Source organism: Argentina silus, assembly GCF_951799395.1.
Source record: "Argentina silus genome assembly, chromosome: X".
Lineage (NCBI taxonomy): Eukaryota > Metazoa > Chordata > Actinopteri > Argentiniformes > Argentinidae > Argentina > Argentina silus.
In genome coordinates, this window is record NC_139653.1 from 3095889 (window position 1) to 3123692 (window position 27804).

Consider the following 27804-nt stretch of genomic DNA (forward strand, 5'->3'; position numbering starts at 1 on the left):
AAAGAAAGAGATAGAGAGAGAGAGTGGTAGGAAGAGAGATGGGAGGCTGAGGTATATAGAGAGGGAGAGAGAAAGAGAGAGGAGAAGTAGGAGGGAGTTAGAAAGAGAGAGAGATAAAGAGAGGGAGGATGAGAGAGAGAGTGAGGGTGAGGGAAATAGAGAGATAGATATGGTGTAGATTCCCTCAGTTTGAGAAATAATGGCAATTTGTTTCCATCAAATAATCTAGCTGTGTGCAAGTTATGGCAGCCAGGGCACCAAAATCGCAAGTTGGGCATCCCCATAAGCATAATAAATATTGTGTATTATCATTTGTCCAACTCACTATGTTCAGGATACTCAAGATTAAATGGAATTCAAATCCTGTGCTTGGTTAATGTGGTCCTCTGTGTATGGGAAATGTCCAATAGAGTGTAATTGCAGGCTGCAATTCAGGGAGTTCCTGCATGTACAGATTTGACATAAAATGCTGTCACCCAGTGGTGAGTATTAGCAAATCACGTATTAGTTGTATGTTGGGTTATTGTGGGTCAATCATCTGGTTGCCTGGGTCTGTAACAAGTCAGTGTTCTTTGTGTGGGGGGCTGGGGGCTGGTTTAGGGTATGCTGGGTCAGTAGCTGAAGTGTAGGTAGGACACAGATATGAAGGGCTAAACATGGTGACATTGTTCATCATGCTGGGAAATTTGAAAAAAGTCAGCCTAGGTTTTGTGCGTTATGAAATACGTTTCCCTCACACATTTCACACGTCTATAATAAATCATTTGCAAAGTTTATTATTTATTTATTTGTACAATTTATTGGTTTTAGGCATAAGCCCAACCATCTCTGGCATTTACTCGGGTCAATAAGAATAGTGAAAGATTGCAAAAATTAATGAGATAAGAATTACACGTAATGAATGCAGAAACATAATAAGTAATAATAAAATATGATATGTTTTTCTGGCATTTTCTAGAAACTGGATGTAACGTGTTAACACATCCGGGTCATATGAAAATGATCCTAGCTAGCAGCAGCAACTTTCAAAAATATTTATACGGCATCTTATAAATTCTATCAAATTAAAAGTCGGACTTATTTGGCTCTATACACCATATCGCTGTACGGGGTCTTTTATTTTGCCTCAAGCCGGAAGTTGACAGTCTTTCACCGTCTATTATATCTGACATGATACACACGTGTGATCCGTCAACAGCGGTGGTAGCAGCAGTGTTGTGTTGTGACTGCTTGTGCCGGGTCTTCAGGTAACTATGCATTACAAATGTACAAAGCAGTAACAGCCTTATTTGCTTGGCTTATTTATAGATTTTTTCTCACGTGGCGAACTCTCAACTTCCCTCGCCAGTAAACTCGCTTTAGCCAGAAGGACATGGCCACCACGGCTAGCTTGGCCATCAGTTGCTAGCTAGCTAGTTGTTGTTGTCCCTACTAGCTAACCAGCTTCTTGCGGGTCCACAACACAATGAGTGTACCATCAGGGAGCAGGGAGGATGGCGCTCCTCCAGACCATGTAAGCGAAGAAGTGGATGACAGTGGTGACATCAGCAGACAGGTAAGCGGTAGCTAACAATGATAGCTAGCTCAAGTTTAGCTACAACAAGTCTTTGATGAGGTTTACACAAAGTTAGCTTGTAGCATCTAGGAGTAAATGGGGGAAAACAAGTAGATAGCTACATTAATGCCATGTCCCTTTTACACAAGTGTTTCCCTTATGCAAGCATTTGATATGACCCTGGTCTGCCGTCACATAATGTAAGGGTACTAGTACTACACTTATCAGATAAGAAGGCTTCAGTAGACAGCTTTGGTTTAAGTTAAATGTTGCTTAGATACTCATAATCATTAATTAATACACCTTTGTTTACATGTTTTACAGGAGTCCGAGATATGCCTTGGCAACAACGAGATAAAGAGCCGTGCAGTGGTCAAATACTCGGCTGTTCCTCCTCCCACAACCTATGCACTCCTGCAGGAGAAGACGGACCTAAAGCTGCCTCCTGCCAACTGGCTGAGAGAAGCCCCACAGCTTGGGACAGCTGGGACTACTGTACTGGGGTCCAGCAGCAAGAGCAAACCATTCTCGAGGTATAGCCCTGTTAGGACCACACTGTATACTCTCTGTCATAACTCATAGTTTTTTCTTGTATCCATCCTTGGAGCCTTCCAAGTTGGTAATAATGATCAAGCCTAGATCTGCTTGATTTTGTAATTATCTTTATCATTTGAATCAAATGAATGTTTATGCAGTAATTCTCTCCCTGCAGTTTTGGGATGGCGTATGACTTCATTGATTCCATCGGGGATGATGTTGATGTGGTGTCAGACTCAGAGGTTGGTATACAGTGGGTCATGTCTGCTGAAAAGCATAGCATTATTAAACAGTATTTGATTATTGTTTTGCTTCTGTGATAAAGTTTATGAGGACAGATTTAGTGATAAAAATGGAAACTAGAAAAATAAGTTCCAGAAGAATCTTTGTGGGCTTGCCACGTCTTATTCTGGTAGTAGAAAAAAGTTTAAAGATGGTTTGGATGATAAATAGACAGATTTGCTGGGTAGTTGAAAGAAAGTGTGAGAGTTTATTCAGGGCATAAAATTAACTTTTTGGTCTACCAGCCAAGTTGTCTGGTGGAGGAGAAAATTCACCAGACACTCAGCTTTTTTACCAGCCCCATTTTTTAAACCAACATTAAGGCAAAAATCACAAAAACTCTGCATTAGCATGCCACATTTAATCCTGCCACATTGAAAATTACTCCCTGCACAGAACCAAGTTTCATGCCTATCCCTGTGTCAAAATACAGCAAAATATACACAAATATTTCCCCCTGCATGTTTTCTACCTCACATGGTCGCGTGTAAGTTGCTATCTCGTGCCTTCGTGTGTCGTTGAATTTTACTTTAATGTTTTATTTTAGGTTGTAACTAAGAAAGCTCATAGACTCAGAGTTTGCTTGAAAGTCAGGAGAAGCGTGAGTGAGATTCACAGCAGTTACAGTCAGCTGGAGGAAGCAGGAGCAGCAGGAGTGTGTGTCACAAATGTTGAATCTACGGTGACCATAATTGCGGTTCACACCAGTTTCATTTGTAAATTCAAGCATAGCATTCGCGAACCTTTGTTGGCTACCCGCCCAAGTGGTTGGTAAGATTTACAGATTTACCTTCCAATGCCAAAATCTACCTGCATTTGGCGTATGGCGGGTGTTCATTTTTTGTCCTGGTCTTATTATGGTAGTGGATGAAATAGTACGTTTGATTGGTTTGTTGGTTGGATGGATGGATGGATGAATGGTTGGTTGATTGGATGCATGAATTGATATATGTTAGGGTTCTCCTCAGGTGGTGCTGGATTGTATTATCAAAACCAACTTGCATTTATTCATGTCAAAATCCACAAAAAATACAGCTAAAACACTAAATTGACTAACGTAATAATGCTTTCACTTTTAACAACGATGTCATTGACGATCAAAGATAGTTACTCTGTCATTACTAAATATCATTTTCATTTGCTGTGAAATGTTTACATAGTGGCATCGACAAGGTGGCACAGCACCCCTCTTACATTCTTTGGGGAGAACCCTGAGAGAGAGATGAGAGAAGGTTAGATTGATCGATAGGTAAATAGAGACAGATAAATAAAGACCGATAGATAGCCAGATAAAGTTAGATAGATGAGGGAAAGATGGATAGATTAGAGGTGTTATGGTAGTGGATAAAGTTAAAGATGGGTTGGTTGGATGGATAGATGAGAGAGGGGAAGTATAGATGGATCAATACAATTAAGAGGTTAATCAGCTTAAAAGATGTAGGAGGAGTAGCATGCTGAAAAATCGGAAGAATTGGAATAATAATAGTAAGTAGATAATAAGAATAAAATAAGTTCCAGAAGAAATTGTCAGCTTGCAAATACTTATTTTGGTAGTTGAAAGAAAGTGAGAGTCTTATTTTAGTAGTGGAAACATTTAAAGATGGCTTGGTTGGTTGGATGGATGAATTGATAGATGATAGATAGATTGATAGATTGGTAGATAGACAGATACTGTAAATAAATAGACAATAGACGATGAAGTTAGATAGATGAGGGAAAGATGGATAGATAGGTGGTTGGTTGGAGGGATGAGTGTAGATGAAAGAGAGGATGAATAGATGAGAGAGGGGAGGTATAGATAGATCAATAATTAAGATGTTATCAGTATAGGGCATGGGCCAGACGCCAACATTTTGAAGTTCATCGATCCCTGGCGAGGGAGGAGCTGTTTTTTTGTATTTGAGTGTAAATTATTTATAGAAAGCCTTCAACATTTGTTGGCATCGCTAGTTTGTGCACATATTCATAATAACATATATTTTAATTATCTGTCTGCTCAGGCATTTTCGTCTTAGTACTTTGTGGAAGGTCCAATCAGAACTGGTATTTACGCCATGGACAAGACAGCCAATAGCGTGTCCCAAACCAGAAGGAAGAAGTAAACAATGTTCAACGTGGTACCGTGGTACCGTGTCCTGTTGTCGGTAGCCGGTCTGTTCGGTTCATGATACAGCTGCTTTTGGGTGCACTTGAATTATGAAATGTCATCGTCGCGGTGTAACTGCCTGTTTATATTGTTCAAACATTGTAATGATCGAAGAAATTGGCTAGCAGAAAACCTATGTGCTAAGGGCTGTGGCTATAGTTTCTGAATAACGTGCATAATCTTGACTATTCGAAGGAATATTCAACTTCACATGCTGATCAGGTGAGAGGGTAGAGAATTGTATTCACCAAATGAAAGCAATACGACATAGCATTGCAGAAGAGAGATGAACGTCCTAGCAGTATATAACTGTGGCAACATAACTACTGTACTAGCATAGTACAGTAGTAATCCTTCACCAAGCATTGACGAGGCTTTAGGTACGTTGTTAATGTCATTGTTCTTACACAACTACCGTTATCTGTTATAATATAATATGACAGTATGAATGAGACAGATGACAGATGGTCCTGGCCTGATGAGAAACAGATGACAGGTACTTAATATGTACAGTTGAAGTCGGAAGTTTACATACACCATAGCCAAATACATTTAAACTCAGTTTTTCCACAATTCCTGACATTTAATCCAAGTAAACATTCCCTGTCATAGGTCAGTTAGGACCACTTCTTTATTTTAAGAATGTGAAATGTCAGAATAATAGTAGAGAGGAATATTTATTTCAGCTTTTATTTCTTTCATCACATTCCCAGTGGGTCAGAAGTTTACATACACTTAGTTAGTATTTGGTAGCATTGCCTTTAAATTGTTTAACTTGGGTCAAACGTTTTGGGTAGCCTTCCACAAACTTCCCACAACAAGATGGTGGAATTTTAGCCCATTCCTCCTGACAGAACTTGTGTAACTGAGTCAGGTTTGTAGGCCTCCTTGCTCGCACACGCTTTTTCAGTTCTGCCCACAAATTTTCTATAGGATTGAGGTCAGGGCTCCAATAACTTGACTTTGTTGTCCGTAAGCCATTTTGCCACAACTTTGGAAGTATGCTTGGGGTCATTGTCCACTTGGAAGACCCATTTGCGACCAAGCTTTAAGTTCCTGGCTGATGTCTTGAGATGTTGCTTCAATATATCCACATTATTTTCCTTCCTCATGATGCCATCTATTTTGTGAAGTGCACCAGTCCCTCCTGCAGCAAAGCACCCCCACAACATGATGCTGCCACCCCTGTGCTTCATGGTTGGGATGGTGTTCTTTGGCTTGCAAGCCTCCCCCTTTTTCCTCCAAACATAACGATGGTCATTATGGCCAAACAGTTACATTTTTGTTTCATCAAACCAGAGGACATTTCTCCAAAAAAGTAAGATCTTTGTCCCAATGTGTAGTAGCAAACCGTAGTCTGGCTTTTTTATGGTGGTTTTGGAGCAGTGGCTTCTTCCTTGCTGAGCGGCCTTTCAGGTTATGTCGATATAGGACTCGTTTTACTGTGGATATAGATACTTTTGTACCTGTTTCCTCCATCATCTTCACAAGGTCCTTTGCTGTTGTTCTGGGATTGATTTGCAGTTTTCGCGCTAAAGTACGTTCATCTCTAGGAGACAGAACGCGTCTCCTTCCTGAGCGGTATGATGGCTGTGTGGTCCCATGGTGTTTATACTTTCGTACAAATGAACCAGACTTGTGGATGTCCCAAAAAAATTTTCGGAGGTCTTGGTTGATTTCTTTTGATTTTCCCATGATGTGAAGCAAAGAGGCACTGAGTTTGAAGGTAGGCCTTAAAATACATCCACAGGTACACCTCCAATTGACTCAAATGATGTCAATTAGCCTATCTGAAGCTTCAGGTGGGCAAACTACGGCCCGCGGGCCACATCCGGCCCGCGCCATTGTTTAATCCGGCCCGTCAGGCATATTACATTTGTAGTATTCATTTCACTGATTTTTTCCCTGCAATACTTAATTGATACCACCAGATGGCGCAGCATACACCGGTTGCCTTTCTTCTTCTTTCCTTTAGATTAGATTAGATTCAACTTTATTGTCATTGTGCAGAGTACAAGTACAGAGACAACGAAATGCAGTTAGCGTCTAACCAGAAGTGCAAAATAGCAGAAAGTGCAATGAACAGTATTTACAGGTAGTGCAATATATGATCAGTAGTAGTGCAGTATAATATAGCAGTGCAGTATAGCAGTATATGAGTAACAGTAGCATTATAGCAGAATAAATAGTTACAGTATGAACAGTGTAGCAGCATATGAGCTGTATGGGTAGTGCAGTCTAGCAGTATATATGTATTAACAGTAGCATGAGGTAGATAGCAGAATAAATATAAATATGGAATGCCGTATAAACAGGTATGTACAGTATGTGCAGTAGTATTAAAGAAAATATAAGGATATGTGCATTATGTGCAGTATGAACAGTATGGACAGGTATGTACAGAAGCAGTGGTATGAGTAAGAGCAGGGGAGGGGAGTGGAGTAATAGTGCAATTGTCCGGGGGGGGGTGGGGGTGGGGGGTTGCAGGGGTAGTAGGTTGTCAGGTCGGTGCAGTGTTCAAGTTCAGTAGGGTGACAGCCGCAGGGAAGAAGCTGCCTCTGAACCTACTGGTTCGGGTGCGGAGAGACCTGTAGCGCCTCCCGGAGGGGAGTGGGGTGAAAAGTCTATGGTTGGGGTGAGAAATGTCCTTGACGATGCTGCGTGCCTTACGCAAGCATCGTTTGCCCTTTACCCGTCTTCACCTACAACAGAATCACCCTTCATAACAAAATGAGCGGACAAAAAAAGCGGAAGATTGACAGCGAGTGTCCGGCTTTCAACATGGAGTGGACTGCAAAATATTTTTTCATTGAAATACGATCAACGGCTGTATATCTCATTTGTCAAGAAAGCGTTGCCGTATACAAGGAATACAACATTCGCAGACACTTTGCCTCCAAACATGCTAACTATGCTAGCAACTCCTCATCTGAAGAAAGGGCCGCTACTGCTGCAAGGTTAGCAGCCAATTTACAGGCTCAGCAAAACATTTTTGTTGTCAATCTACTATTCAAGACGTCAGCACAAAAGCCAGTTATCTACTGGCATACAAACTAGCAAAGGCAAACAAGCCTTTCTCTGAAGGGGAGTTTTTGAAGGAATGTATGGTAGAGACAGCAAGACTTTTATGTCCAGAAAACAAAAGTAAATTTGAAAACATAAGTTTATCACGCAGAACAGTTAGTCGCCGCGTAGAACTAATTGACGAAGACTTGGCCAATGGGTTAAGCAAGAAAGCAGAGTCTTTTAAGTTTTACTTGTTAGCCCTGGACGAAAGTAGTGATATGAAAGACACTGCGCAACTATTGATTTTTGTCCGGGGGATTAATGACAATCACAGAGGAGTTTTTGGCTATGGAGTCCATGAGGGGCACAACGCGAGGAATTGACTTGACAGGGTGTCTGACGTCATTAAGAGGTTTAAACTACCTTGGAATAAACTTGCAAATGTCACCACAGACGAATCGCCAAATTTGACAGGAAAACACATCGGGTTGTTGAAAAGAATCCAGGACAAAGTAAAAGAGGAAAACCCTGAATATGATATGATTTTTCTACATTGTATTATCCACCAGGGAGCTTTGTGCAAGTCTGTGCTGCAGCTGGATCACGTCGTGAAGAAAGTCATAACAATTGTCAATTTCATACGAGCGAAGGGCCTCAGTCATCGTCATTCATTAAATTCCTGGAGGAATGTGATGCTGAGCACCACGACTTACTTTACCACTCCAGTGTCCGTTGGTTAGGTTTGGGGAAAGTGTGTCAGTGAATGTGGAAGCTCAGAGGAGATCGGCTCATTTTTGGAGTCAATGGGGAAAGCAAATGATTTTCCCGAGCTGAAAGACGCACACTGGCTTTGTGATTTGGCGTTGACTGTGGACATATTGGCACACCTGAATGAGCTGAACGTGAAGCTACAAGGGAAAGATCAATTTGTACACAACATGTTTTCAAACGTGAAGGCCTTCAAGGTCAGATTGACTTTGTTCTCTAAACAAATTACAAACAAATCATTTGCGCATTTCCCCACACTGGCGACGCTGAAAGAAGCCCCTCAACATGCGAGGAAATACAGTAAATCGCTGGACGGTCTGCACAGAGAATTCTGCCGTCGATTCTTTGATTTTGAAAAGTGTGAGAAGTCACTTCAGCTGGTGTCATGTCCCCTGACATTCGATTATGAAGCAGGACCACTGGAATTACAATTGGAGCTGATTGATCTCCAGTCTGAGTCTGTCCTAAAGGAGAATTTCAACTCTGTCAAACTGGATAAGTTTTATGCCTCACTGAATGAAACAAAGTTTTCAAACATCCGACAGCTGGCACAGAATATGCTGGTGTTATTTGGCTCTACTTATGTGTGTGAACAAACGTTCAGTGTGATGAAAATAAACAAAACACGCCACAGCCGAGCTTACTGATGAACACTTGAGAGCTGTCCTACGAATTTCCACAACAAAAATGGCACCAGATTTTGATGCGCTGACAAAAAAGGGTGACCAGCAACACTGTTCCCATTAAATCCATCAATGGTGAGTTGTTTTTATTTAACAATAACATTTATTAATTAAAAAGTGGGAAAAAGGAAATAGATTTCACAGGCTATATTTTATGCTTTATGCTCGCTCATTTTCCATCTCATCTACTAATGGTCCGGCCCACAGGTCAGTTTTACAAACTTAATGTGGCCCGTGAGCCAAAAAGTTTGCCCACCCTAAAAGCCATGACATCATTTTCTGTAATTTTCCAAGCTGTTTAAAGGCACAGTCAACTTAGTGTATGTAAACTTCTGACCCACTGGAATTATGATATAGTGAATTACAGTGAAATTATTTGTCTGTAAACAATTGTTGGAAAAATGACTTGTCATGCACAAAGTAGATGTCCTAACCGACTTGCCGAAACATATAGTTTGTGAACATGAAATCTGTGGAGTGGTTAAAAAATTAGTTTTAATGCCTTCAACCTAAGTGTGTAAACTTCCGACTTCAACTGTATGTACAAATAAACATATCATGTTGTACTTATCACTCAAAGCCATCTCCTGACCTCAAATCCAAATTGGGACTTACAGATTCCCTGAAAAAGTAAAATGTAATATTATAATATTACCATTACGCAACCACTTTTGAAAATACAACATTTCTAAGAGATGGAATAATGTGACAGGAACTGATGGGGCTATCGTCACCTGATGGCATTACACTTCATGATGGCAATTCTGTCACTGACGCTCAGTGAAGGTTTTGTATACCTCTCTGTGCTGTGTCTGTTTACTTCCTTGTCTCTCAGTTGGGAAGAGTGTGATTGGCAGACTCAAGGTCACAAGATGGTAACACAAGTTTTGGATTGGATTACTATTTAGTAATGCCCCCCCGGTTTGCCTGATCAAATACCAAACGTTAAAAAAAAAAAAAAAAACTCTTGTTGAAAGGTTAGAAGGTTAGATAGTATTGTAGAAGTTCATAGATAGATAGATAGATAGATAGATAGATAGATAGGGTAAGTCGGGGGTAGTTCAGTGGAGTGGGTTAAGTGGTTTGAGAGTGGTAGAGTTGGTTGGTTAAGAGATTGAGAGTGGTATTAGCCAAGAGAGTGCATTGTTGTGTAATCATTCTAAGAATATGTTCTGCAGGTCTCCTGTTGTTTTTATTCCAGGGTTCTGAAAGTTCCATAGCAGTTACAATAACAATGGGGCTCTGAGTTCCTGGTACATATTACAGTTAGATTTGTTTGAATAGTTTTAAAGGTGTAAGAGTAGTGGTGGTCCAAAAATGTAATTTTTTGTTTCCCATACACCTCCATGTTAAATGTGGACTTTCAAGTTTGTATAGTTTAAAAAGTTAAATGGGTATAAAAACCAAAAGTCATAGTAAAGCAAGTTAGACCTCTCTACACGTTCTAATGTTGAATTGGTGAATAGCTGAGAAGTTGGAGGAGTAGCACTGGGAAGAATTGTAATAATAATAAGTATGTCGAAGAACAATAGTTGGACTTGCAAGCCCACTAAGAATAAAAACTACTGTCGAAAAAGAAGTTGAGGTGTCAAGCTTTAAAGATGAAAAAGGAGATGCATTTTGCTAAATGTCCCCATTCAGGGCAAAAGAGAGAAGGTTATAGGATACAGACAGACAGACAGACAGGTTAAATGAGACAGGGTAAGTAGAGGTAGAGAAACATTTTGAGGTTAATCAGTATGGGTTAGAAGTTTAGTTAGATAGAAGCAACGCTCAGTTACATCCGTAATGACTAACATGAATCACTACATATAGAATCTCTTTTTTTGATCTCAAACATTTACAACCTGCTTGTGCCAAATAGTCAACATGGACTGAACTGTCTTGTTTTCCTCCCTCCAACCCAGAACATTAAGAAGCTGTTGAAGATCCCCTACAGTAAGTCCCATGTCAGTATGGCCGTACACAGTGTGGGGAGGACTCTCCTCCTGGATGAACTGGACATTCAAGAGCTCTTCATGAGGTCCTCTCAGGTACAGTTCAGACAGCCATTAGAAAAAACCCCTGTGCTGATGTAATAGTGTGGGAAAGATTCAGTGATCTAACATGTCAGATCAGTTATTTATTCAAGAAGGGGAAGAATAGGAAAAAAGGAAGGATGTTTCTCAGTTTTTATTGTGGTGTATGTGTCAGGGGAGGTGGTGGAGGTTGAATTCCAAGGACAGGCTCATTGTAATGCATGGAATGGAATTAGGAATGGTATCAAACACATTCCTTGCATCACCCAGGTACGTGTGACTGATCTGCTCTCTCTTTTGCTTTGTCACAGACAGGAGATTGGACATGGCTGAAAGAGTTTTACCAGAGGCTAATCGACCAAAAGTGGCAAAGGAAAAAGAAGAGTAAGGAACACTGGTACCAAAAAGCGATTCTGTCAAAGTTTCTCTACTACAGGTAAGTTAAATAAATGGTGTGCAGAGTGTGCAGGACTGTAGAGTTGCCAGAGTATTGCATTCATGATTTGATTGTAATACATTCATAATGTAAATAAATACATTTATATTAATGTCATATTCCATGATGACATTTGCTTTACATCCGGAGGTAGTATACTGTATACCTCATAATAAATCCCTCTCCTTGTCTTGTCCAGTATAAATGGTGATGGGGCCGCGGAGCCTGTTCCTGACAACCCTGATGAGCGGGTGGAAGAGGAGGAGTGTGGAGCAGAGGAGTTTAGCCCTTCCTGGCTCGCCACCTTCACCAGCACAGCCTCAGACTCCGGAGAGTCCGCCACACCCAAGGAGGTATGTCCAGCCAATGGGGACTGACTGCAGTGTGGATTGGTTAAAGTGAATGCTAGCTATTGTATAAATACATTCTAGACATGGCAGTTTACCCTGGTTAAACTGTGTGTGTGTGATTGCGTGCAGGTGATGTGCATGCGATGACGGGCTCTCTTATTGAGTTTGCTTTGTAACTGTGTGTTCACTCTCTTCAGGAGAGGGTTCCTATGGAGAACAAGTTTGCATTGGGACAGGTGGCCTCTGTCCCCAATAAAGAACAGAACCTCAACACGCTCTTCAATGAGGGGGAGAACAGTCAGGTACTGATAAAAACAAAGTCTCATGATTTCTCACCAGCACATCGAGGATCTATTTTAACTTGTTGTTGTCCTGACTGTACTTCTACTGCTCATTGTCCTACCGCTCACTGTCCTACCGCTCACTGTCCTACTGCTAACTGTCGTACTATCTCCTCTGCATAATTTGACAGGGTATGAGGAATGACTTTGTGCGTAACATCTTGTGGACATTTGAGGACATCCACATGTTGGTGGGCTCGAACATGCCCATATTTGGAGGAGGAAGATACCCAGCTGTCAGTCTTCGTCTCAGGTGACACTATGAAACAAGCTGTACTGTGTAGGACTGGTAACACATCCACCATATTTGCTGGAACTGTGCTGAAAGGGCAATGTGAAAAGAGAATATCCGAGCCAGACTAGTATGGTTTGGGTTAGCACAGTATTGTGTAAAGGCTATTAGAGTGGTTTCTTTAGGTGTGTGTTACAGTTATGGCATTCAACATTCACCTGTGTTCCACAGCAGTGTTCCTTAGCAACATACCTAGAACCAGGGCAAAAAATTAACACCTGCCACCCGCCAAATGCGGGTAGATTTTGGCATTGGAAGGTAAATCTTACCAACCACTTGGGCGGGTAGCCAACAAAGGTTCGCGAATGCTGTGCTTGAATTTAGAAATCAAATTGGTGCGAACTGCAATAATGGTCACCGTAGATTCAACATTTGTGACAACACTCCTGCTACTCCTGCTTCCTCCAGCTGACTAACTGCTGTGCATCTCACTCACGCTTCTCCTGACTTTCAAACAAACTCTGAGTCTATGAGCTTTCTTAGATACAACCTAAAATAAAGCATTAAAGTAAAATTCAACGACACACGAAGGCACGAGATAGCAACTTACACGCGACCATGTGAGGTAGAAAACATGCAGGGGGAAATATTTGTGTATATTTTGCTGTATTTTTATACAGGGATAGGCATGAAACTTTCTGCAGGGAGTAATTTTCAATTCAAATTACCACTCTTTTTATACATATACCCCCTATTTCAGGGAACCAGTAATATTGGAAAATTAGAGGAGGACCAAAGAGGTGTCAATGAAAGTCAACAAAGGCATTGTTAGGCTGAAAAATCTGGAAAAAAAATCTGAGACATAGCCAAAACCTTAGGCTTGCCAAAATCAACAGTTTGGAACTTAATTAAAAAGAAAAAAAAACACTGGTGAGCTCAGCAATCACAAACGGGCTGGTAGGCCAAGGAAGACTTCTACCTGAAGAATGCTCACCATAAATAAGAAAAAACCCAGAAGAACTGTCCCACAGATCAGGAACAGGAAGTAGGCGTGAATGTGTCAGAGACTACCATCTGCAGAATACCAGCTGAACCACAGAGGCTTCACTGCAAAGAGCAAACCACTAGTTATCCTCAGAAAGCATGGTTAGGTTACAGTTTGCTAAAAAAAAGTACCTAAAAAGCCTGCAGAGGTCTGGAAAAAGGTATTGAGACAGATAAGATTAATATTATCATGTACCAGAGTGATTGCAAGAGGAAGGTTTGGAGAAAAAAAAGATCTGCCCAAGATTTACAGCATACCACCTCATCTGTGAAACATGGTGGAGGGGGTGTTACAGTTTGGGCATGTATAGCTGCTGCTAGAATTGACTAACTTGTCTTAATTGATGATGTTACTGCTGATGGCAACAGCAAAACGGATTCTGAAGTGTACAGAAACATCTTGTCTGCTCGAGTACAAGCAAATGTCTCTAAATTCATTGGATGGCACTTCATCATACTGTAAGACAATGACCCACAACATACTGCCACAGCAACTAGGGAGTTTTTCAGGGCCAAAAAGTGGAAGGTTCTTGTCTAGATTTAAATCTAATTGAACATGCGTTTAATTTCCTGATGATAAGATTTTAGGCAAATGGAACTAAAAACAAACCATAACTGAACTGCAGTACAGGGCTGGCTGAGCAGCACCAGAGAAGATACCCAGCGTCTGGTGGGGTCAATGGGTCGCAGACTTCAGGCAGTTATTGCATGCAAAAGATTGTCGATCAAATACTTAACATGAGTACTTTATTTGGACATTTATATGATTTTTTCCCCAATACTTTTGGAGCCCTGAAATACGGGGAGTGTGTTGTACTTTGTAAATGGTGAAACAGATTTATATGTTAAATATTGAATTAAAGCTGAGAATCTCAACTTTGACTCCAGAGTAATTGTTTGATTTAAAATCCAAACTATTGGTGTATTGAGCTAAAAGAAGACAAAATGCTTCCAATACTTATGGAGGGCTGTATAACATACCCTGAACGTTCCCTCTGTTTCAGGGATAACAATAAGCCAATCAACATTCTCACGGGTATCGACTACTGGCTGGACAATCTGATGTGTAATGTTCCAGAGCTCGTCATGTGCTTTCATGTCAATGGCATCGTCCAGGTAAAGGGAAACCTGGTCAGCAATGACTTGGGAGGAGAGGGGTTGAGTGGGGGAGGAGAGGGGTTAAGTGAGTTTGCTATTCACATTTTGCAAGTTGTTCCTTTGGCTCTAAAGGTCATTGTGTTTACTCTTTGGGCAGAAATATGAGATGATTAAAACAGAGGACATCCCTGATCTGGAGAATTCCACCTTCTCAACCAGGGTTGTGAAGGACATCGCCCAGAATATTTTGTCCTTTCTCAAGTCCAACTGTACCAAAGAAGGCCACACCTACTGGCTCTTTAAAGGTGTGTGTGTGTCTCTTCACTCAAACAAATGGTAGTACATGATGCAGTAGGTAGGAATATTATCATAAATGGAACCTTCCTCTTGTGCCTGACTTCCTTTCTTGACCCTTGACCCTCAGCCAGTGGAAGTGACATCGTCAAGCTGTATGACCTCACCACTCTGTGTGAGGAGGCAGCCGAGGAGAAATGCCAGAATCCCTTCACCCTGCCTGTGGCTGTGCTGCTCTACAAGTAGGTGGCGATACGATGCAATACTTTATAGTCCATTTATAGCCAGTGGTACATTTGAATACAAAATACATGAAATACAGTGCAAACTAAATATATACACCTGAAACTAGCACAAATCACGAGGATAATCTTTCCAAACAGTAAAGGCTATGGTCAAATGTGTATTTTTTTCCATGCAGAGTGGCCAGCAACATGATGCTAAAAAAGAACCAAAACAGGAAACACTTTGGTACGATCCGAACCCTGCTCCTGAACTGTGTTAAGCTCCTGGACCAGGAGAGACACCCCCAGGTAAAAAATTAACTAATCCAGCGTTTACTCCACAATCAATTCAGTGTCAGTATCATGTCAGACAGACCTCTGTCAATCAAGACCTGTGCCCCCCCTCCCCCTCTGATTGGCACAGATCATTGCCTCTGCCCACTACATGCTGTCAGAGCTGTTCCAATTGGACGAGCCTCCTGAGGATAACGGAGGGGAGTCGCTCCGCGCCAGTGGCTCAGAGGACAGCTACAGCGAGGAAGAGGAGGATGAAGAGGAGGATCTTCCTGAGGACAGTGATGAGAACGGGTGTTACAGTACCGGCTCAGACGCCACAGACGACAGTAAAGCCATAGCTGTTATTAAGTCTGTGGGGGAGCTGTCTGTACCGGAGAAATACAAGTCTACACACCAGATCAGGGTGAGTGGCCGAGACCCAGTCCAGTGGTTCTTCTTCAACTTAAGTGACCATGCTGTGAAACCTGCAGAGAAACTAGCCACTACCTAGAATGAATACAGGAGTCAGTCAGGATTGGGGTCTTTTTGAACTTTAATCAATTTAAAGTAATTATATGGAACTTTCGACCTATGGTGGAGCTCTCTTAAAACTGTGCGGTCTAATGCAATAAGAGATCTATTAACATTATATTATGAACCATACTGTCAAAATTCAAGCCAAAATGTTCTGGAAGTAATTAGCTCAGTTTTGTATCTTTAATTCAAGAAGTAAATGCAATCCTATGTGTCTTTCCTCTGCAGCCAAGCTACGCCTTTCCTGTTTCCCTAGACAAGGAGGAGAGGTGTCGCCACGTCCTCAGCTACGTCTTAAAGGTAGAGGCCTCTAGAGTGTTGGTAGCGATAGCTAATGATGAGGCATTACTGAAAAAAATCTATTGATAAATGGACAGGTAGATAGATGGATAGGCAGGCAGACAGACAGACAAGTAGAAAGAGAATCAAATAGAAGCAGAGGTAGCATTCCAATAGAAAAACAGTCTTCAGTCCACAGTCTAATAATGGGTGTGTGTTTGTCAGGGTCTGAAAGCGGTGGACGGCAGCATTAAGAAGGAAAGTGACCTCCCTGCGGCGGACCCCAACACCCCCATCCCTCTGAAGTACGAGGACGGGAGTAAGACCGGAGCCTGCGGTGGTGCTGAGAAGGGCATCGCTCTCCTCCTGGACAGAGGTACAACACCTCTGTTACCACTGCTGTTCTGAAGTAGAGCTTATGATAGAAGTCAAATTTATTCCCTATCCCAAATCTATGCACGCAATACGGCAGGAATTCCACCTGGCCTATATCAGAGCTATGGAGCTAAATACCATATTGTTTACACCTGTCTAAACCTGATCTACTAAAGTACTTTCATGGGGGCATGGGGTTGATTTGGCATACAATATTAGTTTAAGTTCACATAATGTACTGTAACTCTTTAATTTACCCCTCCCTCTCTCCCTCCCTCTCTCCAGCGGGGCCGTTCCAGGAGGAGCTGAAGCATGCGAGTCGTTCAGGGATGATCCCAGGTTCGTGGCAGCACCGTATGAAGCTGCAGCTGTTCCTGAAGGCCTCCAAGGCCTACTACGTGCTGTCTGACGCTGCCACCAACCTGCTCAAATACGGAAGAGCCCTGCGTTATATCAAACTAGCCCTGCAGTGCCACGGTCAGTACACACACACACACACACACACACACACACAACTGGTCCTACAGTGCCACTGTCAGAACCTGCCCTCTTATGTAATCACCAACCTTTCTCTCTCCACTCCACCTTCCAACGCCCCTGTGCTACATTGATCAATCAATCAAACTTTATCTTTAAAGCACATTTTGGACAAAGAATGTGATGCAAAGCTCTTCACATGAGAAGAAATAATATCAATAATATAAAATCAATAAACCACTGGAGGGACTAATGCAGTGAAATATAATACATGAAAATACATATACATATAATGGTCCTATAATGGAATAGAAGTCCAAAAAGCACCCTAGGTAAGAGCAAAGTTACGTTTTTGTTTAAAAACTGGCCCCCAAGTTCTGGCGTCCATTAACAGTATAAGGTAGAAACATGCATGCACAAGTTATGTCGATGCCCTGCATTGAGTTTGAAGGCGAGAAAGGCAGACGTTCCCCTGGCCTCCATTTTGTACCAGATCAGAAATCGATTTTATCATGCAGAAAAAACATGAAGATGAAAAATTATTATTTAGACAATTTTTATGCATTTATTTTTCATTACAGCTCATTCTTCATTCATTTTCACAGGGTAGGCACTGTCTACATTGCCTACCCTGACCGCACGTCACTGGTCTCTCTCTTTCTCCAGATGCCCTCTGTTTGGTGAACAGTACCCTGTATGTAGAACAATACAGCACTTGATTCGTGGCTCACCCATTCCCAAGACCTCTTCTCTCTGACATCTCTGAAATATCACTCCGGTTAAAATTAAGGGATCATTTTGGTTTTGCTAAAACGTATGTATTCTGACCCAATGTTCAGTTACATCCAAGAAAGGGCCGGTAAAGGATGTTCGTAGAACACGTTACGATTTAAAAAAAAATTCCTGTCCTGATGTAGAACAACACAGCACTTGATACTAAGCACTCCCATTCAAGACTCACTCTCTCTCTCTCTCTCTCTCTCTCTCTCTCTCCCTCTCCCTAGATGCCTACTGTTCGGTGAGCAGTGCCCTGCACCCGCGGGTGCTGCTGTTCCATGGCCAGTGCCTATCTCTCTGTGGGGACATCCAGCTGATGTTGGCCCAGAACGCCAGTAACAGAGCTGCTTATCTGGAGGAGTACAGCTACCAAACTAAAGAAGATCAGGAGATCCTCCACTGCCTGCACCGAGAGAGCAGCTGTCAGGGTCAGAGCCCACTCATAATAGTAATAATAATAATAACAACAACAACGACACCTGGACTGAATGGAATAGTCTGACAAGCTAGAAATATAAATAACATGTGAACACTATTTAGACCAGGTCTGTTCACAAGACAACAATTCATTGCTATATAAGTGCTATATAAGAATAAGAATCGGAACTTATAACAATTAATTTAACATGTTTAAATTGTTAAACCCCCCCCCAATAGCCTTTAACATGGCCACAGACCTGGCCACAGACCCAGAGTATCAGCTGTTTGTGAGCAGTAAGTGCTACGAGGCAGCCTACGAACTGCTGACCTCCGGGGCGGTGAAGGAGCAGGCACCGGAGCAGCTGGCCCAGGTGCTCAAGAGGCTTGGGAACATCCGTAACGAGATGGGTGTCTTTTACATGAACCAAGCGGCCGCCATGCAGACCGAGAAGGAAGGTTAGTCTGGTGGGGTTTGCTGTGTAGGTCAGTTGGATGGCTGGGGTAGGTGGGTGTCTCCCTTCTTTCCCTTTATCTCAATGTTTCCCTCTCCCTCTACCCTCGCAGCAAATAAGTCAGTGTCTGTGGCTGAGCAGGAGATCTGGAAGAAGAGTTTCTCGTGTTTCGAAAAGGGGATGAAGGACTTTGAGGCCATCGCAGACAGCACCAACACCTCCCTGCTGCTGTGCAACACAGGGAGACTGATGCGTATCTGTGCCCAGGCCCACTGTGCTGTCTCTACAGACCAGAGCAGAGGAGAGTTCTCTCCTGAGGAGGCCCTCTATTACAATAAGGTAATATAAAATATAAACATTTTTAATACATTGTTTGTAAACAATGTAATCAGGGCAAAACATTTGCAATTATGGTCACTGTTGATTCAACATTTGTGACAGCATCTTGCTGCTCCTGCCTCCTCCAGCTGACTGTAACTGCTGTACATGTCACTCACGCTTCTCCTGACTTTCAAACAAACCCCAGAGTCTATGAGCTTTCTTAGTTACGACAACGTCTCTGGTTACAAACTAAAATAAAGTATAACGGTACAATTCAACTACACATGACAGCACAAGATAGCAACTTACAAAAATATTTAGCAGTATTTTGACAGGGATAGACGCAAAAGCCTACAGGAGGTTCCTTCTGCGGCAGGGAGTATATTGGTTTAAAAATGTGGCTGGTGAATTTTATCATCCACCAGACACCTTGGCTGGTAGACCAAAACATTTATTTTATGCGCTGAATGTAATTTTAAAACTAAACACTATGTAATGTAAACATGGTTAAAACTATCATTTGTATCTCATGCATGGTCAGTCCTTGCATCCATAACTCAGTCTATGAATTTGAAAGTTGTTACATCCCTCAGCTGTGGCGGGGCGAGCTCTTTGCCCTTTAAACAAAGTTTGTTTTCAATAACTAAATAATGGTTAGCTAGATAATAACCCCTATTGCCACTACACTGAATCATTGGAAAGGCACGTTAGCAAAAAATGTTTTGCATGATTGTTACAACTGCTGCAAAAGCTATAACTGTCACTCTTTCCCCACATCCCTGTGCTCGCCCTCTCTTTTCACTTCTCTTTTTCTCTGGCACTCTGCTTTTCTCTTTCTTTCGTTCCCTACATCTCCAGGCCATTGACTACTACCTGAGGGCTATGCGGTCGCTGGGCTCTAGAGGGAGCCATTGTGCAGTGTGGGACTCTGTCACCTGGGAGCTGTCCACCACCTACTTCACCCTGGCCACTCTGCTGCAGGACTACGCTCCTCTGTCCAGGAAGGCACAGGAACAGGTACAATCGAACAGAGATATGCACATGGTGAACACTAAGTGTGATGCTTGGGAGGCCCAACTCTGACACCACCCTATTGAGGTTTAAGATTTAAAACAGTTAAGATTATTGTTCGGTAAGGGTTATGGTTGAAGTTAAGATTATGGTTAGGTAAGGGTTATGGTTGAGGTTATGGTTGAGGTAAGGGTTAAGGTTAGGTAAGGGCTATGGTTGAGATTAGGGTTTAGCGTAGGGTTGTCCCAAGGGTCCCACTTAGCATCTACTATATACACACATCCATAACTTTTACAGTGGTTCTGTGGGCCAAAAGAATAACCAAACAAAAGGAGGAAAAGCCAGCACATGACAATAGCTGCATCCAAGTGTTTAATGAGACTTGTCATCATCCAAAAAACAACATACTTTTCTCTGATATCTGTTTGCAAGCATGAGCACGTGAATAGGATTTCAAGTAAATCCACATTTAAGTAATTTCTCCCGTGTTTTGCCAGATTTAGAGGGAGCTTACAGTAGCCCTTATCAAAGTTTGTGTTTCTGTGTCTTGCCAGATTGAGCGGGAGGTGACAGAGGCTATGTTGAAGTCTCTGAAGTACTGCGACTTGCAGACAGAGTCGGCTCGCCAGCCCCTTTACCAGTACAGAGCTGCCACCATCCACCACCGCCTGGCCTCCATGTACCATAGCTGCTTCCGCAACCAGGTAGGGGACCACACACACACACACACACACACACACACTGACACAAACACACACACACACACACACACTGACACAAACAAGCACACTGACACACACACACACACACAAGCACACTGACACACACACACACAAGCACACTGACACACACACACACAAGCACACTGACACATACACACACACACACAAGCACACTGACACAAACACACAAGCACACTGACACACACACACAAGCGCACTGACACACACACACACACACAAGCACACTGACACAAACACACGCACACACACTCACAAGCACACTGACACAAATTCCAAATTATACCTACACCGCTAAGGCATCGTAATGTCTCTGTACCTTGAGTTGCAGTTTAACAACTCACGGTGATCTATGAGACACGCATGCAAAAGCAACACATCTGCAAAGCGAGGCTTGAAGCAGCATAGTTTTACGCTTAGAGTCTATTTTCCTCTGCAGTGAGTGTTGTAGAGGCATAGATGCAGAGAAATAAGCACATAATATGAAATATAAATTCACAAATGATCTCAATCATCCCTGCACGCATTGAAAGGTTCAGTATCGCATTTTATGCTTGTATTAAAAAAAAAAGGTAAACAGTGTTGACACAGTTCCTGATGTCATTGCTGTATAAGCTACTTCAAATAATTAAAATTGCAGATTAGTTCTTGAGGTAACAAGAATATAGCCTCCCGTTATGAAGGATAGCTGAGATTATTATTAATAATAATAATAATAATTATTATTATTATTAAGGATATCTTCCTTTTATGAAATATAGCCTGTTTTGTCATCCGATCAATGTTTGTGGCAGCACATCTTGTCTTGCTCTTGGTGCAGCACCCTGAAAACTGTGTTAACGGAGCTGTGACGGTACACTTTTTACGTGTCGGTGTTGGTGTAGTTTGACATTGTGTCATATTTGAAGGGGCCAGGGCTTCACACACACACACACACACACACACACACCATATAGCTGATAGTTGACAAATATTGTGCAAAATTCAGGTTTTAGTTATGTTTGAAAACTATAAGGAACTCTCTTGCAGTGTCTACCTGTAAATTATACCGTATTTTGATGTTGTTTGGTCTCACAGACCATCATCAGGCCTGTCACCAAAGACTGTACTTCAGTGTAGCTTTAGTATGAAGTACCCCTGTGCTTCCTCCCTAAGAAATAGATGCTAATAGCAGCCACAGTGCTAGACATTATTGATACACTGTTACATGAACACTATTATAGTAGAACATTAACATTATTAACAGAGCGTCACATTATTAATAATATTAATTAAGATTTGGGACACAGACCTTCATCAGTCCTGTTGCGAGACTACACTCGTATGCTGTGATGTAATGCTTCCTCCTCTCTGTCTGTGTTAGGTTGGGGATGAGCACCTGAGGAAGCAGCATCGCAGCCTGGCGGAACTTCACTACAGCAAGGCTGTTCGCCTCTTCCTCAGCCTGAAGGACGCTCCCTGTGAGCTGCTCCGCACCCTGCTGGAGAGGGTGGCCTTTGCAGAGTTCACCATGGCAGGTACGGTACTGGACTGGACTGTAGGATTGGGCGATATCCACGTTACTTTAGAAAATATCATGATGTATGCCAATATTGTGTAAGTAATTATGGTCCAAATGCACTCACACATCCAAACCCAAAGAATCTAGAAAAGTCTACATTACCAGTGCACCTCATAAATACATTGCACATGGTGTTTTCCCAAATGATGTTAGTGACCACTGTGGGCAGGAGTGAGAAACACATACGTTCCAAAGAACATTGCACATAGCTGGGCTTCTTACATGATCTTTATTACTGTGATTGGGACAGAATTTCTTTCATTCCTGGCATTGAACTAGCTTGGGCCTTTTTCATGAATCAGTTTGTAAAAGTAAAAAAACTAAACACAGTAGGAGCTACAGTGTAAAGGACTGTGATAATCCATGGTTTTCTAAGGATATGTCTTGAGTTTAATCATCTGGTTTGGGCTGTGTCTGTATCTAGACCAATGGCAGCAGAACCTGTAAATTACCTTAACTTTGAACACTGTCTGCGTGATGAGAGAATCTTTAATTTAACACCTTTCACCAGCTAGGAGGTATTCTAAGTATAAATCAGAAATAATAAATCAGGAATAAATCAGACAATTTTATTCATACAAAATAAAAGCAGATGATGTAAAAAAGGAAATCTACAAATAACAATGATATAAACGATAACAGCACTGTATGTAGGATCTTTTCACTGCAATGGGAATTGCAATGACAATTCCATATAGTGTGACCTGCTAAAACAGTTACAATTTCCAATTAATAAATCTGCTAACATTCTCTTGAAATGGCCCATGGTGACCAATGTTCCTCCTGAAGGCCATTCCAAGAGAGGCAGGTCTTATTCCTAACATCTGGAGTAGGTAATGGTCGACCTGATCAAATGTCTTGGAGAGATCTATAAATAAGGCAGCACAATGTTTTTTTTCCTAATCTGGGCAATTTAACACATCATCTAACACAAGTGTAGCATCTGATATTGTACTATGTCCAGGTCTAAAGACAGATTAATTTAAAATAGAAAGGGAAGTTAAAAATGTTCTTAGCTGGGAGTAACGGGGAAGTGAGAAATGTTTAAAATGTATTTTCGATGATACCAGAATCAGTATTTATCTGTTTCTTAATTCTAATACAAGCAATAGGGCAGGGATCACAAATGTAATTTGCAAAAACCCCACTTGATAAGTACTTATGTGTGTTGTTTGTTAAAATTAGAGGGTTTTTTACATTAATCCAAGTAATTGATTATCTGAGTCAGGTTGAGGTCAATACAGATATTCTTCAAATAATCAGAGGCCAGGGTTAGCCAATCAAGGTTAAAATCCCCTAGGACCACCAATTCAGACAAAAAAGGTCTTAGACATTCAGAAACATTATCAACAGCATCCAGGTAAATCCCACCAACAAACACTATGGTATATCAACCCCCTTTTTGGAGTGTATCATATCTGAAGACATAACCAAAAATGGCAATATCTTTATCCATGACTCAGCTATTTAACCATGACTCTGAGAGGACCGAAATGTCTAGAAAGAAACATAGTACTATAATGGCCACCAAAAAAAAGTCACTAATGATATTGTCATGCTTTGGGTTATGATGATGATGATCTTGATATAAGAATACTCACAGGAGGCAAAGGATATACAACCAGTTTATCTCCGGTTTACTGATGATAACAATGTGTACCATAATACAACAAGGCTGCTAGCTCCAACACTACGGGATAGCATCCACCGCAATGCAGAGCAAGACGCAAGCCATTCATATGTCAAACAGGGTACTGAGCACACACCGGATAGGGAAGTGTACACATGAGCAATTGCATACATAAAAATGACTGGACACACCCCATAATAGTACACCCACAACAATATTATCGAAAGCACTTTGCTTTAAACAATAAAGCATTGTGCTGCCTTGTTCATTGATTTGTCTACGGGGTTTGACACTGTTGCCCATGTACAGAGTTTGTTAAATATGGGCCTTTCAAGTAAAGCTGAACATTGGTTGGTTCAAGGATTATCTCAGTGTTAGATCTCAAAGTGTACAGTTTGATGGCATGACTTCCGACAGGCTTGCTATAAATTCTGTGAGGCAGGTTCCATTCTTGGGCCTTATTGTTCCTTATTTATTTTACTGACCTACAGAATGTGATATTGTTGATACAAAGATAACCTATCTATGCAGATGACACCATCATCTATAGCACTGCTCTCACATTGCAAGATAAGACAATAGAGGTGGTGTCATAATACAACTACTTGGGCTTTTATTTTAGGAACAGGAATTGTTTTTCATTTCAAGCTAGAAAAAAACCTTGTTGCTGCAACATTCTTGCTGCACTATAGTGATATTATATTATACACTCACAAAACACTTTATTAGGAACACTTGTACACCTTCTCATGGTGGAGGTGGTGTAATGGTGTGGGGAATGTTTTCTTGGCACACTTTGGGCCTATTCAAGCCCCATCGCTTGAATGCCACAGCCTATTTGAGTATTGTTGCTGACCATGTGTATCCATGGCCACAATTGACCCATCTTCCTCTAATGGCTACTTCCAGCATGATAATGCACCATGTCACAAAGCAAAAGTCTCAAACTGGTTTAAGTGGCATATATAGATATATATAGATAGATAGATCGATAGATAGATAGATAGTTTCATGAACATGACAATGAGTTCAGTGTTCTTCAGTGGCCTTCCCAGTCACCGTATCAGAGTCCAATAGAACACCTTTGGGATGTTCAAGAACGGGAGATTCACAGCTTGAAAGTGCACCTGAAAAATCAGCAGGAATTGCGTGATGCAATGTCCTCTTGGACCAGAATCTCAAAGGAATGTTTCCAACATCTTGTGGAATCAATGCCATGAAGAATTGAGGATGTTTTGAGAGCAAAGGGAGGCCCTATACAGTATTAGTATGGTGTAGTATAGTGTTTCCTTGACTTTCATTGACACCTCTTTGGAGTCTGCTATTGGTGTCTGTCAATATAAAGACCAAAGGAAAACATAAAGCCTAGAATCAATACTAGACATTGACAGCTCTCTTATGCCTGCATAAATTATGTGACACACCTGACTAACCAGAAACATCAAGCCAATTTTCCAACACTACTGGTTCCCAGTAGGGAATATGGGGACTATGTATAAAAAGGGTTGTAATTTCTAAATGGTGAACCAATCTGAAAAAATAAAATATTGTATTAAATCTGATAATCTATACTTTAACCATATAGTAATTGTTTCAAATCCAAACTGTTGGAGTGTTGAGCTAAAATAAGACAATATGCTTCCTCTTTCCAATACTTATGGAAGGTACTGTAAATGTGAAGAACATGTATTGATGTCTTGCGTATAGAACTAGGAGTCAACTAGGAGCGCTCTGTACGTTTCACCTTACTGACTGACTGACTGTGTGTGTGTGTGTGTACGTGGCCCCCAGGTCAGAGCAGCAGTGGGGCCAAGCTGAAGACTCTGACTGGAGCCCTAGAGGTCATGACAGAGACTCAACATGCTTTCCAGCTCATCCACAAAGAACTGCTAGAGGATCAGAGAGAGGTACAATACAGCCAGAAATATTTATCGCCATACTGTATATATACAGTATACTTGTATCTTATATCCCTTTGAGACTCTTTATACGACTCTACAAACCTGATTCAATCTTTTAGCTTTTGTCATATGACAGATACACATGACAAAATCTTATAAAGATATGTATACTGTACATATGGCTCTGTCTGGTAGAAGAGGGTGCTTTGATAGCAGCAACTACTCTGTGAAAAGACTATCAATCATCCAGTCTAGAAGCAACCACTCTGAAACCCTCCCTCACTCTGTGATTCTCATTGGTAGACTGAAACCCTCCCTCACTCTGTGATTCTCATTGGTAGACTGAAACCCTCCCTCACTCTGTGATTCTCATTGGTAGACTGAAACCCCAGAGTCGACGTGCCCCGATGGTGCTGATAGTCCCTCCTCCTCAGGGCTCAACACACAGGAAGTGCTGAAGTTGATTGGCGTGTTCGAGCCCAGCTTCTCCTTCCTGCTGCTGCAACTGGTCAAGCTGATGACGTCCATGAAGCGCAAACCAAGGTGAGGACCAAGGATATCTGTACACTTTTAGAAGAAAAAGGTTCTTTATTTGTCCCTGTCCCTTTTTAAGGAACCATTTTGGCTTCCAAGTAGAAGAACCCTTTTAGTTTCCACTTAGAACCCCTAAAACGGTTCAACATGGAACCATAAAGGGTGTGTTTATTCATGTATTTCATATTATTATGTATGGATGAAGTAAGGCGTGTTGAGCCAGGGCTCACTTGAAAAAGAGAAGTAAATCTCAATGTGACTTCTCTGGTTAAATAAAAGATACATAAATGAAATAGGTAGCATGGCTTCAGACTTGTATAACTTTAGCCAACGACGTACATGAATGGCTAGCTAGACAAAGACAGGAGTTGGCTAAAGCCCGTACCATGGAGCCATGCACGCAACTGTTAAATGATGTGTACAAGAAAAAGATGCCTAGAAATATGACAACTTTGTTTATTTTGCAACAGCAATAAGGATGAGGAGCTGATGAAGACCTATAAGTCTGTGTACTCCAAGCTACTGCGCGCCGACAAGACTGCTCCGCTCCTCGGCCGCATCCAGCTCTTCCTCGACCTCCTGCAACAGCTGACCCCAGGAAACGGTAACCTCGGGACTTCGTCATGACAACAGAAATGACAACACAGACTCTCAGGCGCATCCCTCAACAGCGTCTCCATACACCTGCATTACTCCACCAGCTTTGTGCCTTACTACCAAACTGAACTATAATCAACCAGTTTACTTTTTTTTTTCTTTCATCAACCTCACGCCACATTTTCATTTGTACATTTGACTTTATTATGTAAAGGAGATCGGAAAATTCTGAAAACATCATATATATATATATATAGAGAGAGAGAGAGAGAGAGTTTTGAATACTTAACGATTTGGGGTTAAATTCTTACTTGAGCCTCAAATGTTGGTGTACTGTACTTCAAATAAGGATTTGGTGTTACAGCCTAAACCTCACTGGGACAATTTATGCTGTGAAGAAAGGTTAGGAATGATGCACGCTTGCTCATCGCAAAAACTTAAATAATCTCACATTGTGTTAAGATATTTGGGGATTTTTCAAGATAATTATATGCAATAGTGAGCAGGCAATGTTCAATGCAAGTTACAGTATCTCTTCAGAGGCGGGTTTGTCCAGCTATAGTTTTCAAGACGTAATAAAAAGTTTTGCTGTGGAAAATCATTTTACTTATTGGACAAGTTCAGGAATGTACTGTAGGCCCATATTCTCGAGTTTCAGAATGTTTTCCTATGTTGTATCTTATTGAACACGACCCCAGGTTGCTGTATTTATGTTGGAATGTGTGTATGTCAGCATGTTTTTCCTGACTTAAAATAAAAGGTTTGAATGCTATTTTTAACTGCTGTGTCATTTGTCTTCTATCTTCACATTTATAGTAATAGCCAGCAATAGAATACTCAGAGCTTTAGATTTACTATACTGTATGTGGCTTGTTTACAACTACATTTTAGCTGGATGATGCTCG

At 41.5% G+C, this 27804-nt stretch overlaps 1 protein-coding gene across 1 annotated transcript; it reads left to right on the plus strand.

Annotated features, from left to right (window-relative positions):
- Positions 1 to 1247: 1247 nt before the first annotated feature.
- Positions 1248 to 27663, plus strand: edrf1 (erythroid differentiation regulatory factor 1). The gene is made up of 25 exons (XM_083695161.1): positions 1248 to 1555; positions 1880 to 2088; positions 2268 to 2334; positions 10885 to 11010; positions 11307 to 11431; positions 11631 to 11784; positions 11979 to 12083; positions 12254 to 12375; positions 14403 to 14514; positions 14654 to 14801; positions 14921 to 15032; positions 15212 to 15323; positions 15439 to 15714; positions 16053 to 16124; positions 16329 to 16479; positions 16764 to 16955; positions 17960 to 18160; positions 18390 to 18608; positions 18717 to 18943; positions 19784 to 19942; positions 20491 to 20640; positions 22040 to 22193; positions 25659 to 25774; positions 26148 to 26311; positions 26773 to 27663. Exons 1-25 carry the CDS (start codon positions 1466 to 1468, stop codon positions 26927 to 26929), a joined length of 3720 nt encoding a protein of 1239 aa, XP_083551287.1. The 5' UTR covers positions 1248 to 1465; the 3' UTR covers positions 26930 to 27663.
- Positions 27664 to 27804: the final 141 nt, after the last annotated feature.

What these genes read in the sequence shown, in the direction of transcription:
- edrf1 (XM_083695161.1), top strand. Translation starts at nt 1,466, where the DNA reads ATGAGTGTACCATCAGGGAGCAGGGAGGATGGCGCTCCTCCAGACCAT. An exon ending in ATGAGGGGGAGAACAGTCAG is followed by an intron (nt 12,084 to 12,253) that starts GTACTGATAAAA and finishes ATAATTTGACAG; the next exon opens with GGTATGAGGAATGACTTTGT. An exon ending in TGCAGAGTTCACCATGGCAG is followed by an intron (nt 22,194 to 25,658) that starts GTACGGTACTGG and finishes CGTGGCCCCCAG; the next exon opens with GTCAGAGCAGCAGTGGGGCC.